Source organism: Acomys minous (genome assembly GCF_964271855.1).
Source record: "Acomys minous genome assembly, contig: scaffold_24, whole genome shotgun sequence".
In the NCBI taxonomy this organism is placed as follows: domain Eukaryota; kingdom Metazoa; phylum Chordata; class Mammalia; order Rodentia; family Muridae; genus Acomys; species Acomys minous.
In genome coordinates, this window is record NW_028182181.1 from 1,359,687 (window position 1) to 1,376,695 (window position 17,009).

Genomic DNA, 17,009 nt, shown 5'->3' on the forward strand with positions numbered 1-17,009 from the left:
AGTCTGTGTGCTTGCCGAGACATGCTCTTGCCCACAAGGCACACTCCATTAGCTGAAGCACAGGCATGAGCAGGAAGCCGCTTCCTGCTCAGTGTCTGGAATTAGTGGGCAGCTTGCAGGCGGAGAGGGCTGCGTGAGCACCAGTGCGTCCCCGCCCTGATGACATTCTGTGTCTTGCAGAGTTCTCCGGCGTACTTCACCAGTGCCACATCCTGGCCTCTGAGATGGTGCACTTCATCCATCAGATGCAGTACTACATGACCTACGAGGTGAGCCGGCCTCTGCCCCTGCCATGTGGCTCAGAGCTGGGAGACGACTAGGCCCTTCCCAACACCTCAGCTTGTCCTTTCAGGTCCTTGAGTGCTCTTGGGATGAGCTTTGGAACAGAGTGCAACAGGCCCAGGACTTGGACCACATTATTGCAGCACATGAGGCATTCCTGGATACCATCACCTCCCGCTGTCTCCTAGACAGTGACTCCAGGGTAAGGCTCACTCCTGCAAACCAGGACTGGAACTGCCAGGTGTCAGGCACCGCTACATCTGAGAGAAAAGCTTAATAAACTTGGAGTTTGAGGGTCGCTTTCTAACAGAATTGGAATAACATTGGTGATATGAGAGTGTGCTGTAGCATCTAACATGGTTGTGATGACAGGGCAAGCGGCAATGCCCTGTTGATGGTGTAAGGAATAGGAGGAGGCGTCATGAACGATGTCCTGTGGAGCTATAGCAGGATGGACACTAGAAAGGCATCGAAACAGCAAAACAGTGGTGGCATGCATGAAAATCCCAAAGAGTGGAGAGATTAGAACTTCCCCCTTCCTCATGCTGGGAGTCAGTCTCGGCCTTCTGTGTCTAGACACACCGAGTCTACTGTTTCATTCTCTTGGTCTAGGGGCAGTGGTTTTAGTTAATGGCATATGGCTGCATGGCTTTAAACAGACTGTGTGCACTAGCCACGAGCATGTCATAGGCCGGGCTTTCCCCAGGCTTTCCTTTCTTGTAGTGAGCCCCCACTCTAGGAAGTTACATGTTTTGAGCAGCAGGGCTTTCCTGGAGCTCTGATCTCCTTTAAAGGTCTGGGTGGAGAATGACCATCTCTGAGCTTGAAGCAGGTAAACTGGCCCTCAGGTTGAGGTCTTGAGCATTTCTCAGTGTGCACTGCTCCAGACACGTTCTGGGTTTGTGGGGAATGCTTCTGCCCAGGCTTTCCCAGGGCTTTTGTGTTGTTTCCTCTTAGTCTGCATTAGCCCACTATGGTGGGTAGAATTATTGAGTTATATGTGCGACAAACGGTGATTCAAAGGTACTTCTATGTGGAACTTGTTTTCTAGATACAGAAGTCATGTGATAGAAATGCTTAATATATGTTGACCATAACTACTAACTCATGAGGTGTGCATCAGAAGTGGTCCTGTTGGCCATTCTTGCTAAATGCAGTATCTGTGTTGCAGTGGGTGTTGCATTGTCACTTGGCACATGTTTGTTATGAATGTGATGGCATCAATGTCCTGAGAGTGTATGATGATACCCGCAGGTCCTCTGCCGTTCTCTGTGTTGTGCCACGGACATGGAGCACCCACACATGGGTCAGCTTCAGTGTTCAGACAGACGGCAGGTTCTTGTGACTCCAGGGTTCTCCTGTTTTCAGAGGCGCAATGTGACTTTGTGGGAATTATAGCATTCACCATGGTAACTGACTTGTAGCTGCTGCTCTTCAAGCTGTTGAAGTCATATTTGATGTTGTTTTGCATGAGTTAGACAGGTGTGAGTCACCCTGTGTATTGCTCTTGAGAAAATGTTGGCGTTACTAAGGACTGTACCCACACCGTCACCCTGAGCCCTCCAGGGCTCTGCTAACATGGGCTGAGCTCATCCAAGAATGAGAAATGTCTGTGAGACAAGTAGGAGCATCCTAATCCTTGCCTTGATAGAAGAGCTGTGGATATGAGGGAAGTCCAGAGAAGCTTGTGCTGCCTGCCTGTCGGGAGATGGTCCTGGACAGAGATAGTCTGTGGTGCATCTCAGCCAGCTTCACTAATGGAGCCCTGCCTCCTGACCTTGTGCCCTCATAGCTGCTTAATGAAGCAATCGGCTGTTGTAGCTCAGACTGCTCTGGAAGTGTAATCCTCCTGCCTCAGCCTGTGGAGTGCTGAGATTATAGATATGAACTGCCACCCGTGGCTTTTGGGCGTTTTTGTCATTGTTTGTTCCTAAGAAATAAATCTGTTACATAGAACAGAGCAAGACAATCTGTTATGGATGTATTAATTTTAACATGGTATTTTCAGTATGTCACTTTGTGAGAAAATCAGTTATCACAATACATAGTGAACTTGGAGGGGGAGGAGTGACAGTTGTGTGTGTGTGTGTTTCTGTGTGTGTATCTCATTGTTTATGCAGCATTGAGGAAAATATCCCAAGCAGCACAGTGACAAGGTGCAAGCTGTAGGCGCTTGGAGTGCCACAGTGTACACTTTATTAAAGGACACATCAGTTAGTGACCTTGAGTGCAATACAGTGTTCCAAAATTAAGCTGTGCTTTGCATGACTGCAATAGAGAAATAAACTAGAGAATTACATCCTTATTAGAATGTAAGCAGGACCACCTCCATTCTTTGTTGTCTACTTTTGCCATAAAATAAAATTCTGACAGAGAACAGGAGGACGCTTGCTTGAGCATGTACCTCACACTAGCCAAGCAGCTGCCTGTAGTAATGGCGTCACCTGACCTGGCCCTTCTGTCTCCCTGCATTGCTGTGAGGCTTGAAGGCCCTGTTTCGCATGAGTGCCTAGGTAAGCTCAGTGTCAGTGGTGCTGCCCGGCATCTCAGCAGGACAGGGCGTCATTAACTGTGGAGATAATCTTCTCTCCAAGCTGCCTGGGGCATGTCTTCCTCCATGTGGTGGTTTGAAAGAGGAGGCTCATATGTTCTAACGCTTGGTCCCCCAGTCAGTGGAAGTGTTTGGGAAGGATTAGGAGGTGTGGCCTTGCTGGGGGAGGCATGTCCCTAGGAGTGGGCCTCGATGATGTTTCAAAAAGCCTACAGCAGGCCCAGTCTCTCTCACTGCCTGCTGCCTTTGCATCAGGATGTAGAGCTCCAGGGCCATGCCTGCCTGCTTCTTGCCATGATCACAGAGTAACCCTCTGAAACTAAGCAAGGCCCAACTCAAGGCTGTCTTTATGAGTTGCTGTGGTCAGGGTATCTCCTCATAGCAGCAGAGTAGTAACTAAGGCACTGTAAGGAGTAGGAGGAGCCTGTCCATTTTGTGGTGCTGTGAGGCTTTGGAGATGTGTGCACACTTGTACACTCAAAGCACACACTGGTAGTCAGTGTGTCTACGTCCTCAGGTCACACTCTGTGCAGCAGATGCTACTTTACAACATCCCGCTCTCAAGAGGCACATCAGTCCTATGAGAACCCGGCAGCACCAGTGAACAGCGGTCACTGCTGTCAGGGTGGAGGCCTCATCCCAAGTGCTCTTTGTCACTACTGCTCAACATGGTTACATTGGGGACCATTTCCCTGAGTTTTAGAGGAGACGCACACGTATATCAGTAAGTAGGTGCTTCACTAGCATGTTGAGGCTCTGTTCATTTAAAAACGCTGTGTCTTTCCAGGTACTTTTAAATCAACTCAGAGCTGTGTTCGATCAGATGATTGAACTTCAGAATGCCCAAGATGCCATGTACAGAGCTGCTTTGGAAGAGCTACAGAGGCGGCTGCAGTTTGAAGAGAAGAAGAAACAGTGTGAACTCGAGGTTTGGGTTTTAAACTGCTTTCTCACTCCTGGCCAGTCACTATGAGCGGCCGTAGCTGCCAGAGTGTTTCTGCTGGAATCTCCACAGACTGAGGCTGCGTGTGTCTGCCCTGAGTCAGAGGAAGCTCTGTGCGCTGTCAGCTGGAGAGGTCACCACTGCTGCCATACCAGTGGCCATGGTGTCCCAGTGTCTCTGTGAGACTCACAGCTGAGGGACCAGGCACTGGGATGGGAGTACTGCCACATGAGCTGTTTCCTTGGGATATTTCTGTGTGTTTCCAGCAGCCTGGGGTTAGTGAGACCCATCAGTCAATCGGGATGGAACTATCTCTGCTGTTTCTGGGTGCCTAGGATTGGAGTAATGGAAGTACAGTTAGGTTGGTTCTACCTTTGAGTATTGTTATGTGATGCCCATGTGAGGGGTCTGGCAGCCACATCACAGACACCAAAGGGTGGAGTTTGGAAGCAGGAGTGTGTGTGTCCTTTTGGTGCCACTGGGGTATCTCATGGCTACAGTGGTTTGTGGATAATTTTGAAGAGCCACTGATTGGCACACACATAATCTCCTGATCCATGCCTAGCAGCCTGTGCATGGCTGAGAAATGCAGGATTCCGCCCTAGCTATTGAGTACCATCTCTGCCTTTGGTAGAGTTGCCATCTGTGACGTGACTTGTAAAGCAATCGTGATATGCAGTGTGATCTCAGGGTCACCCATCTGGAAAGTTGTTAAGCTATATATAACAGCCCACTGAGGCAGGCAGTGGTAGTGCACACTTTTAATCCCAGCACTGAGGAGGCAGAGGCAGATAGATCTACAAGTTCCAGGCCAGCCTTGTCCACACAGTGAGTTCCAGGACAGCCAGAGCTACATAGTGAGACTCTGTCTCAAAAAACCAAACAAACAGAGTTTATTGTTCTGATGATAGCATGGTGGCCAATTGTGTGTGCAGTGGTAGCTCACAAGGTTCAGCTGTCCACAGCGGAAGGGGCATGGTACCCACTCAGTACAGGGTTAGCAAGTGTGCTTCACCCAGAGACACTTGCATGTCTGGGGAGAGCTGTACAACTGAAACTGCCTGCCAAGTTTATTTAAATTCAAAGGGTAAGATAACCCTGCAGTAGTCATTCAAGTGTGGGTCCATTGAGCTCAGAAGGATGGAGCCAGCTCCTGGAAGGGTTTCAGGATCCTGAGTGCCTTGCTGCGGAGGCTGGCTTCCACCTTCTGACATGCCGCTGCTTGGTGGAGCAGTCCCAGAGGTGCTTCTGCCTGCAATTCACCGCTCCTTTCTACTCTCTTCCCACTTTTCTTCTCAAAACCACTTCAGTTACTATGATATTTCCAATTCAAATTTAAGATTGAAGGGCTTTTACTTCTTTCAGTTAAAAAAAAAACATTTTATACATTGACACTCCTGGTTCTAGCATTAGCATACTTAGTTCCTACTGTCTGTGACACCCACATTCCTGTACACACCCCTGTGTTCAGTGTGGCTCTGGGACCAGGACCAGCCATAGTAATTGGAAAAGAAAGTGGCTATTCCATCCCTGAGAGACTGTCCCTCTAGGTAAGTGTGTTCAGAACCAACACCGTCCTGTCCCCTGAGGCAGTGATTCCATGTTGTCCCTGCCTTCATTTCTGATGCTGCGCTCTGTGTGATAGAACGTGGCTGTGAGCGCCAAGATGTTTGCTTATTGACATACCAAATGGAGGGCACAATACTGAATGTTTGAGGTTACTCCAAGAATACAGATCTCTTTGGAGTAGTCTAATAAAGTTGTTATAACTTACTTTTGCAGTTATAAGGAGGAAAAGGAAAAATAATTCCAAGTAAAATCTGATTACAGATCTGTATGGCAGACCTGCTCATGTCTGAAGTGCTGAGAGCTTTTCCCAAGGTGAAAGTGAGACTAGGAACTGTTGGTTTGGCACACCGTGCACCGACAGTCCCACCAGTGTGAGCATGGCAGGGAGGCAGGGCAGAGAAACAGGGTCTTTTGTAAAGAGGTTGTGGGCATGAAGTGAGTAAGTGAGCTTGTCCGGGTGTTTAGAAATCAGATGTGCCGAGTCTGTTTTCTCGTGTCAGTGTTGGTCAGAGTGAGATCGCCCCCAAAGGTCCGTGTGTTCTGCATGTTGTCAACACGGACCGAACATGACCTGGTTTCCTTGAGTTTCGGTGTCAGTGAGGCCCCTGGAGCCAGTCCCCGTGGACCCTGGTTTTCTTAGTTTCCTTTCCAGTTATAACAAAAGCATCTTGGGGAGACGGGCTTTGTCAGCTCTCAGTTCCAGGTCCTTCCACATCAGGTGCCCTACAGGCTTTTCTACAGTACAGTCTTATCGAGGCGTTTTTCTCAATTGAGGTTCCCTTCTCTCAGATCACTTCACTTAACATCAGGATGACATAATATTAGCCAGCATACCTTCTACAACTGCTCCCAAAATTTTATGTTAGTCTCATAATTTAAAATACAGGCTAATTTTAAAAGTTTCCAAAGTCTTGCAAATTTTCAATATTTCAATTCAAAGACTGAACTGTGAACGCCTATAAGATCAAAAACAACTTACATACTTCTAACATATAATGGCACAGAATAAACATTCAAACTTAAAAATGAAACAATCAAGGGCATAGCAAGGCATAATCAAACTAAAACCTTAAATCCAGCAGGGCTAATACCAAATCCTGCAGTTCCATCTCCAGCACCTGGGGCTCATGATGAAGCTGGCTGGGCTCCGTAGGCCTCAGGCAGCCCGTTCCTTCAGCCCTTCCACTTGTGGCACACACAGCTTCTCAGGCTTGGACCTGTTGCTCTTCCTGGCACGTGTCCCATGATCCTGGCATCCACACACACTGTGGTCTCTACCACAGCTTAAGTTCATCCTCACAGCTTCACAGAGTGGCCTCTGTGGGCTTGCTTCCTCTGTGGACCTCAGCCCTGTCTAATGGTGCCTGACCTCAGCTGCTCGCTACCACTCATTCCTTCTTGTTTTCTTTTACACTTTGAAAATCATAGGATATAGACAGAGCCCTCATTTAGAAGTGTAGCCTGACCACGGCCCACAGGTCTGTCAGCTTCTGTGTGCTAACTCCGAGGAAACACTTTCCTGATGTCCCAGTGCAGGCCACCGGGTTTCTCCTTCATGGTGCTGAGCTCTGTAACAGCCACAGCTGCCTTTTCTCTTGAAGCGTGTCCATGCAACTTTCTAACTAATTAGTTCAGTATCTTTAAGTTCAGTGTTACTCAACATCTTAGGGCACTGGCAATGAAGCCAAATTTTGGCTAAAACATCACAGTGTCAGACACAGTCCTTGTTCTGGCAGGCCTCACATATCAGGCCTGGGCTGTGAGATGGTGGGTCTGTAAGCTATTGACTGGTCTAGTTAATGCCTAATGAGAGGGGAAGGCACACATGTAAAGACATCGAGAAGGAAGTAGCATCGTCTTTTCCCTAAGTCTGTGGAAATAGACTGAAACTCATGGCTCTAGGTGCCCAAAGTGGACTGCATTTGGATACGCTAAAGGGGAGGAAGCTGTCAAAAGCACAGTTGGCGCTGCTGGGATGCCTCCCACCCACTTGGCCACGGTGCCAAGTTACAACAGCACCATTCATTGCCAGACTATGTGAAGTACCTGAGGCCTATGCACTCAGAACGAACAAGTGTGAGTTCTGAATCAGATAAAATGCACGTGAGATTGGGCTGGAGAGATGGCTCAGAGGTTAAGGGCACTGGCTGTTCGTCCAAAGGTCCTGAGTTCCATTCCCAGCAACCACATGGTGGCTCACAGCCATCTATAATGTGATTTGATGCCCTCTTGTGGCCTCCAGGTGTACATGCAGGCAGAGCACTGTATACATAATAATTTTTTTTTTAATGCATGTGAGATACCCTAGCAAAATGAACAGCTTCCCCGTCCAGGGCATATGCCAGAAATGCCAAGGTTCAGATCAGAGAGTCTCATACATGGAATCTACTGTGTTCATTGATGAAAAGAGAATAGGCTGGCTGAGCAACTGTGTTCTGTCAAGTTTACCATTCCCTGAAAAACATTTTCTGGGGGGAAGGGTTGTTGAGATATGGTTTCACTGTGTACAGCTCTGTCTGGCCTCCAACTTACCCATTCTCTGCCTCAGGTGGGATTACAGGTTACATGCATGCCTGGCTGAGAAAGACCTGTTAGCGGGAGAATAAGTGGATGTGTCTCTGGGAAACACCCCAGTCCAAGGAGAGGGGGGCATTCCCACGCGAGTGAAGAGCACCCAGCACTCAGGACTGACAAGTTCCCTTCATGCTCATTGTCTGAATGGGGCATGTGGAGGCTCATGGGGCATCTGTGTCAGGCACACCAAGCCAGGAGGAGACTGGCTAGCGATGTGCTGAACGTACGATGCTGTTAGTATTAAAGCAAGCAGGCACCCAGCAGTTAAACCTGCTGCTGCTTCTAATTCCAGGGCCAGTGGGGAGTGACGGCGGCAGAGGAAGAGGAGGAAAATAGGAGGATCCGAGAATTCCAGGACTCCATACCCAAAATGTGTTCACAGTTGCGAATATTGACGCACATTTACCAGGTATGTATGAGCATGCACCACGGGTTCCTCTTTTGTTACTAGTGCATGCTTCCAGAGGGTTGGTCTTGTGGCTCATTCTTGTCATGTGAGTAGTGGGAGCTGGTGGTCCCCTGAGGACTCATCCTTGCCAGTTCATCTGAATGAGCTCTCCTCAGGCCAGCCGTACAGCTGGGACGAGAGGCTCGGTGGGAGATGGGCACTGGGGACCTGTGACTTCTCATGCTTTTCACAGTGACTGCATTGAGTGCCGTCGCTTTGGATGGTGTAGGCAGAGCGTAGGCTTGTTTCAGAGCCATGGATGGTCACAGTGACTTTGCTAGATCAACATCTGACAGAACTGTGTCCTACCGGAAGGCTGCCTTTCACAGTGGGGTGGAGCCCCAGCAATGGTTCTGGGCTTGAGTGATGATGATGAGGTGAAAAAGACAAGCAGTAGAACACCATGCTTTCTGCACAGAGCAGGCCCAGTGACTGCTTGTCCCTGTAGCATGTGAGTGCAGAGGGATGGCAGTGGTCAGCTGCTCTCACATACAGGGTGTGCATTGCCCATCTAGCTGTACGAATAGTTACTCCTGATGGGAGCCACACAGGCTCAGTCCCTGCTCGAGGCTTCTTGGTAGCAGCGGCATTTGGAGGACATGGTTCTGACCGACCGCCTTTCCTGTGGTCTCTTCCTAGGGCGCTGTGCAGCAGTTTCTGGTACTGCTGACGACCAGCTCTGATGAAAGTCTCCAGTTGCTCAGCTTCAGGTTGGACTTTAACGAACATTACAAAGCCAGAGAACACAGGCTTCCGGTTTCTCTGCACAGTAGGGGACGGCACAGTTCCCACCCGTGAGCCTGTCTTGGGGTTAGCAGTTGCCGACGCAAGCCCAGTCCGTCCAGGCAGCTGGGAGCTGCACATAGGCCACAGTGTTCCAGCAATATGTCTAATAAAAGAAGTCTCACTATCCACCGGACTTGAGTGTTTGTGATGTTACCGAGTTCAGCAGGCCGCTCGCCTACAATGTAGTCTTGATGCATTGGAACATCTTATTTCCACCATGCAGTTTGTATTTGTCAGTTAAAAAAAGACAAAAAACTAACGAGTCTTGGTGTGACAGTTGTGAGTCCACAATGAAGGCCAGTCCTTAGTACACAGCTTTAGTTTAATTGTACCTTAGATACCTATACCAGGTCCTTCTGGAAATTGTGTGTGTGGTTTATTTCTCAGAGAATCTCCAGTGTCATTTGACCATGAGCACTGCTTTTGTCTTACTCCCAGGGCTCCAGGTCTAGGCTTCAGAAGAAGCCCACATTCTGCTCTTGGGTGGCTCCTGTCTTAGGAGAGGCTGGCTGGCCCAGGCCTTGCTGTGTGTTGCCAGGCTTTTCCCGGTGACTGTTGCTTGCTGACAGCTGCAGGAACTCACTCCTTCACCATGCAGAGAGGGAGGGGTGGCCTCAGAGGGGGTACACATTTTCTGTGGGACACAAATGGGACTGCCAGTGAACTCATGCTGGCATCGCAGGGAGACAGAGCTGTGCAACAGGCATTTCGTCTTACCAAAAAAAGGGGGGAGGGGGAGAAGAAAAAAAAACTCTACCAGTCTTATGGGTGGTGGCAGATGGCACTCTGAGTGAGCCCCTGGGCAGATAGTTTGAAAAGCATGGAACATTGTACCCACCTCTCCTGGGTAGATGCTACAAATGATGTTTTGACAGTGAGTGAGGAAGAAAACAACTCTCAGAAGATACACATCTGTGAGAAAACATTTTGAAAATGGATTTTCAGAAACATAAAATTTTATGACTTTGTTGATAAGGATGATGTGTGTCTCTGCTTTTCTCTGTCTTAAATACTTAAGAAATACGGAAATCCAATTTTAAAACATGTTCAAAATGTTCCAGTCAGTGAGTTTTGGTTGCTTGTCAAATTTACAGTTAAACACATTTACCCAAGAGCACAGGTATTTACAGGACAAATTTCAAAACAGGCTCAGCCGAGCTGACAGTATGGAAAACTCCTGACAAGAGTCTGGAGTGCAGCTGCTGAGGCAAGGCATGGCTCTGTCCCTTTTTTCTTTTTTTTCTTCTGTTTCTTTTTCTTTTTTTTCTTCTGGTTTTTCAAGACAGAGTTTCTCCATGTAGCCCTGGGTGTCCTGGAACTCACTCTGTGGACCAGGCTGACCTCGAACTCAGAGATCTACCTGCCTCTGCCTCCCAAGTGCTGTGATTAAAGGCGCGAGCCACCATTCTGGACTCTTCAGACCTGGGGAACTGTTTTTTGTTTTTAGTCTCCAGGCATTGCAGTCATTGGTACACTTTGCTGAGGTGAAGTATCACTTTGTATCATGCACAGCAGCCAATGCATCAGAAGCAGGAAAGCCTCTTCAAGTGCACACAGCTCTTCCTAAAACCCTTCCACTCATTTTCCTGTAAGGAAGAAATCATGGCTGCCAGCAAGATTTAAAGTCTTAGCCCCGCCCTTTGGAAGTTTTAGTTCAGTGGGTCATCCCAACAGTTCTTGTTGAAAACCCATCTTCACACTCACACTCAGACTCTTTCTGCTAGGCCTCTCTAGTGCTGGGGTTGCAGGTGAGTGCCAGGCCTGGCTTTGCATATTGGAGTCCTCAGAGCTTGCTGTTCTCTGTCACACAGGGACAGTGGTGGCTTGGGCTGGGGGAACCCAGAAGCGTGTGGTACCCTTTCTGTTTGTACAACTGAGCAGAGATGTCCCCCGGGAAGCCTTCCTTGGCATCACCCAGAAGCTCCTTGAGGGACAGAAGGCATGAGTCTCGGCAGGGAGGTGATGGATGTTTGGGTGGTGGTACCCACTGTGTGTCACTGGGGAAGAGGGCGGCAAAGCCTGCAACCACCATGCCCATGCAATCTGTATGGAAGCCGGTTGCCTGCAGCCTCTGTGCCAACCCTGACGTCTTCCAGAAGCAGACAGTACATGGGGACCCCAGTGTTGCCAGGATGCAGTGTTGATCTGCTTGTCTTATGGGGTAATTCAGGGCGATTTTGCTAGATTTGAGCAGACTGTAACTCCCCCTGCCAGCAGCCCCTGCAGAGCCTATGTTGTCCAAGTGTTGGGCCAGGCAATGGGGCCAGGTTTGTGGCTGTTCCTTCCCCAGGCAACCTATTACTCATCAGTTGTATGTTATCTATTGAATTGATAATGTTCTAGATACATTAAGTATTACTATCCCCTATCTACCATTTCTTTTTAGGTTTTAAATGATGGCTACCAGCTAATGGTGGGCAGCATGGGAGCTGGCATTCATGGCTTGTGCCACTGTGGCTTTGCACTTCGACCTTGCATGCCATGGCTTGCTTGTCGTGAGCAGAGTGGACACACAAAGGCCATTCTGAGGGCAACACACTCCGTTTGCTCTCACAGCTTCTCTGCCTGTTCCTACCTTTTTCTTGGTGAAGTTCAGGGTGTGGCAGAATGACATCTCCTCATATATGCACCGCTTTAGGAGATGCTTAGCAGTTATCTACTGAGCCTGGGGACACCTCTTAACAGAACCTGGCCTGTGCTGATGAGACCAGTGGACCTTTACTGAGGACACTGGGGAGGGGGCGATGGGATTACCACCTCTCCAATCAGCTCTCCTCCACACTGTCATTTATTTATTTATTTACTTACTTACTTACTTACTTATTTGGTTTTTTCGAGACAGGGTCTTTCTGTTAGCCTTAACTGTCTTAGACTCGCTTTGTAGACCACACTGGCCTCGAACTCATAGTGACCGCCTGCCTCTGCATCCTGAGTGCTAGGATTAAAGGTGTGCGCCACCATGCCCGGCTTTCCACACTGTCCTAATGCCGGTTTTCTGAATGCACTTTGTATGATGATTCGTGTGTGGCCCCATGTCCCCGGTCCCATACATATCCTGCATGTATCCTTCTGTCGGAGCAGGACTGACCAGCTTTAGGAAGTGATGGGCCTGGGCCTGATCTCTTTCCCTCTGTGCACAGGAGAACCGCTTTGGGCTTCAGTCCATCCTGTGTCAGTGAGTTTGTGGAGTCAGATTGGAGGAAGGGCTACAGGTTACAGCTTGCGAAGGGGCTGGGTGAGCCCTAGGCAGCACAGCAGGCCTTAGAGACATTGCAGGAGGTATCCCTGAGGCAGCAGTGAGGTGGCCAGTGATGGCCAGGGTTCTATGTGGTCAACATAACACGGAGAACAGAAAGATGCTCTACCCGCAGGACAAGCCAGGCCGTGCTGGCACGGGGGGTGGGGGTGGGGGGATTTTTTGCTGAAGATGAAGATGGGCAATGTCGACCTGGCACTTGGAGGAACATTTGATAGTGGTGTGCAGACAGCTAGGGGAGGCAGGAGTGCATTGCAGGGAAGCAGGTGACTCTGGGATGAGCAGTGACCATTCAGATCCCCAGCTGGGGGCTGGGCTTTGAGTGAAGAACAGAGGAAGCCACCACGTTGTGGGGCTTGGAGAGTCACAGCCTGAGTTCTGTCCTGTGAGGACCTGTTTTTGATGCTGGGCACAAATCTGAGTCTTGGAGGTGTACAGGCAGAACTTTGGACAGCGGTCCCAAGGGAACATTGCACCCTGTCTGGCTTCAGCCCTTTGCATGAAGAGTAATGGCAGGACAGCATGGTATCAGAGCAGGAACAGACACAGATCAATGGGATGGCATAGAGGACACAAACATAAGCCCACGCAGCTTTAGTCACCTGAGTTTTGACAAAGAGGCTAACCTTTAAAAAGGAAGTTTAAGTAGCAGTTTAGTATCCAAACTATTGCTATGAGGCCTCCACCCTTGGGGTGGAAGCAAGTTTGGCTGGCTTTGTGGGATAAGCAGTTGGGGGCTGCCCCTGCTGAGCCCCTCTGTCCCTGACACCCTAGCAGTCAGCCCAGGGCTGCTCCACCACAGTTCATCTCAAACCCTCACTGTAAGTGGCTCAAGGGTGTTCTTGGTATGGTCTGCACACACATTAATTTCCTGAGTAGCAGAGAGAGCCTTGCCAAGCCTGCATCTTCCCTGCTGCTACCTGGCTCTACAGGCTGGGGACTTGGCACTTGGAGACCACAGTCTCTGCGTCTCCAGACGCAACACTCAGCCTCCTTCGAGGAGGTTGTTTGGTTGAGTGAGTTGGATAATCCTGTCCCCCAGGATCTCTGCCGTCCTGTGATCAGACCGAACGTAACAAGGATGGGCATCCTGAAGCTGAGGGCCCAGGGCAAAGGTACAAGTTCCCAGCATGCCATTGGCTCTGCAGTAGGGCTGGACCTACAGGGCTCCTGTCTGTGTAGTCAGGCTTCTGGTTCCCTTCGGATCCTTCGTGACCTCCATGATTTCGTAGAGTCCGGTCTGAGAGGTATTCTGGATGGGGCTAGAGAATGGGGTTGCGGCCATCTATGGCTCTCTTAGCCAGGCCTCCTGACCTCAATGCACCAGTGAGACCGAGTCTCCTTCCTGCCTCCTCCAATCCTGTGACCCCAAGTGTACATCAGACAGAAGACGCATGCAGTGCTGTTCAATCTCACTTGAAACTCTGGATTTGGGCCAGCACCACCCAACCTGGCTGTGGGAGGCCTCAACCAGTCACTACCTCACCTCCACCTCCTGCCTCCTGCTTTGTTCGAGACTGGGGCTCTGCTGCCGTGGTGCAAGGCCCTTCTCTCTGGTGACCCTAAACTGAAGTCACACAGCTGGCTAGTAAATCAAATTTGATAAATAAACAAGGCATTCTTTTGAGTATTGTCCGTTTGTCTTATTTCTCATGTCTCCCTTCATTAGAGGTTTTTATTGTCATCTCCCGGGCTCAACAGCCAGTGCAATCTGCCCTTTTAATATTGTAATTGAGGTCTGTGCAAACATTGCCACAGCTCCGGGGAATGTTTTCTCTCCCTCAGCTGAGCACACAGTACAGTTTTAGTTGAATAAGATCCAACTGAAAAGGCACAAATCAAGCGTTTAAAAATAGAACAAGGGCTCAAAACGCTGTGTCAATATCCCCATCGGGTGTCGAATGGTGACAAGTGGAGGTGCTGGCTCTGTGGATGGAGAAGCTCCCCGTAGCTCCTGGGGTCTCCTGGCTCTGTGGACGGAGAAGCTCCCCGTAGCGCCTGGGGTCTCCTCCTGGCTCTATGGATGGAGAAGCTCCCCGTAGCGCCTGGGGTCTCCTCCTGGCTCTGTGGATGGAGAAGCTCCCCGTAGCGCCTGGGGTCTCCTGGCTCTGTGGACGGAGAAGCTCCCCGTAGCTCCTGGGGTCTCCTCCTGGCTCTGTGGATGGAGAAGCTCCCTGTAGCGCCTGGGGTCTCCTCCTGGCTCTGTGGATGGAGAAGCTCCCTATAGCTCCTGGGGTCTCCTCCTGGCTCTGTGGATGGAGAAGCTCCCTGTAGCTCCTGGGGTCTCTTCCCCACAGATACCCTGTGGAGCTGACAGCAGTGAGAAGTGTGGCTCCATTGAGGAGACCATGTTTTAAACCATTGCCGTTTTCTTCAACGAGCTACCACCTGTTGCGATGGGTATTGGTCATGTTTGTAAGAGTGGGTGGAAAAGTTTACTGTGATGAGCTTGGGCAGGCAAGCTGATGAGTCAAGCCCTGCAGAGTCATAAGGCCTGGGATGCTGAGAAGGATGATGCTTAAACTAACCAACCCTGTGGAGAATGAGAGCAGAAGAGAGTCTCTATGGAGCTCTGCGCTTGGTGCCAGTCTTTGAGGTCTGTGCCCAGGCAGGTTAGGATGGAGTCCCTACAGCCTGGGGTGGCCTGTGGGCCCTGGGACCAGCAGAAAGCCTGCATGCTCCTCTCAGGCGTCCCTTTTCCACAGCACCAGCTAGAGCTGCATCTGTGCCCCCTAAGTACCCTTAACACGTTAACAAGCATCTAAGTTGACACGTGTGGGGCGGCTGGCCTTTATAACAACATAGTAGTGAGGATTTACTGTGATTTGCCATTATTTCCCCTTGGATATTTTCGTTTGCATGGTAAGATCCTTGAAATTAGACTTTTAGCCACTAACCTGAAGGCGACAGAACTACCCAGCCCTCAAATCCAAGTCTCGATCTGAGGGGGAGTAAGAATGTGCTTGCTATATCTGACCTGTGAGGGACTGAGTTCTGATGGAAGGCGTGACAATCATATGAAAGTCCTCATGGCGACTACATGTGTGCAGTGACATATAAGGAAAGTCATCAGGATGTGCAATGACATTGGTTTTGTGGGAAATAATCGATGAGGCGTGTCCCCAAATCCTGGAGGAGACACTAGGCATGGGCAGACTAGAGGAAGGCTTGCAATGCATGCAGTTTCAGAGGGTGGGAGATTTCATAGTCACCAGCACAGGAAGGCCCACAACGGCTGGTGTCCTCATACACCTACAGTGTGCCAAAGACACTGTGAGAAATGCCATGTGGACTGAGTGCCCTCTGGCATGGGCACTTCATCTGCCACTAAAGGATGCAGGGACATCAGCTACTGGGTCCAACTGGGACCCAGAACCAGTCTGCAGGGACACCTGGGATGGGCATGAGGGGCCACCTACAGGCACATAACCCCGGGAGGAAGTGTTTACTGTGGATGGACGCTGGCTTGTCCTTGTGGATGCTGCCATGACCTCATCATGGCAGTCACTCACAGCTCAGGCCAAGCTGCACCTGGAGCACCTGGCTCCCCTCGGTTTGAGCCCAGGTCAGCCCAGCACACCTGTCAGCATGTCCTCCGTTCTGTCCAGCCACATCTGGTGCCCAGAAAATGAGAGTTAGGGATGTCTCAAAGAGAACTGGCATCCTGTGCAGCGGGGAATCAGGGTGCCTTTGGTGTCTGTGTGAGTGATGGGGATTCCTGCCTCCTCCACAGCACCCCTGAGACCCACCCCCCCAACTCACTAGACTTCCAGATGGCAGAACCTTAGAGCTGTGTCAGTTCTGTGTGCCCTCACTAACCCTAACCATAACCCAAACCTAACCCTAACTCTAGCCTTACCATAAACCTAACCCTAATCCTAACCCAACCCTATCCCTAACCCTATCCCTAAGCCCAAACTGAACCTTAATCCTAACCCTACTCCCAAAATCAACCCTAACCCTCACCCTAACCCTAAACCTAACCATAACCCTAATCAGAAATAGAATCCCTAACCCTAACCTTAACCCTAACCCTAATCCTAACCTAAACACTAACCCTAAACCTAAACCTATCCCTAACCATAACGTTAACCAATACCTAATCCTAACCTAACCATAACCCTAACTTTACCCTAACCCTAACCCTAACCCTAACGCTAACCCTACCCCAACCCTAACCATAAACCAAAACTCAAACTTGACCCTAACCCTAATCCCAAAATCAACCTTAACACTCAACCTAAACCTAACCCTAACCCTAACCCCAAACCTACTTCCAACCCTAAGCATAACCCTAACCCTAACCCTAAACCTAACCCTAACACTAACCCTAAGCCTAACCCTAACCTAACCCTAACCCTAACCTAACCCTAATCCTAAACCTAACTCTAAGCGTAACCCTAACCCCAAACCCAACCCTAAACCTAACCCTAACCCTAAGCCTAATCCTTACTCTAACCCTAACCTGACCATAAACCTAACCCTAATCTTAACCCTAACCCTAACCTGAACCCGAACCCTAAACCTAACCACAACCCCATTCCCAAACCTAACCCTAAACTAAACCCTAAGATTAACGCTAACGTAAGCCTAACCCTAA

The 17,009-nt window shown here is 49.6% G+C and overlaps 1 protein-coding gene across 1 annotated transcript in view; it reads left to right on the top strand.

Annotated features, from left to right (window-relative positions):
• Window positions 1-9,279, top strand: part of LOC311591744 (gamma-tubulin complex component 3-like) — a 53,856-nt gene extending 44,577 nt beyond the window's left edge. Inside the window, exons 18-22 of the mRNA XM_084803402.1 lie at window positions 181-269; window positions 353-484; window positions 3,621-3,761; window positions 8,212-8,328; window positions 9,007-9,279. Of these exons, the coding sequence (XP_084659528.1) occupies window positions 181-269; window positions 353-484; window positions 3,621-3,761; window positions 8,212-8,328; window positions 9,007-9,165 (638 nt within the window). The 3' untranslated portion in view covers window positions 9,166-9,279. The remainder of the gene's footprint in view (window positions 1-180; window positions 270-352; window positions 485-3,620; window positions 3,762-8,211; window positions 8,329-9,006) is intronic.
• The last annotated feature ends 7,730 nt before the right edge of the window (window positions 9,280-17,009 follow it).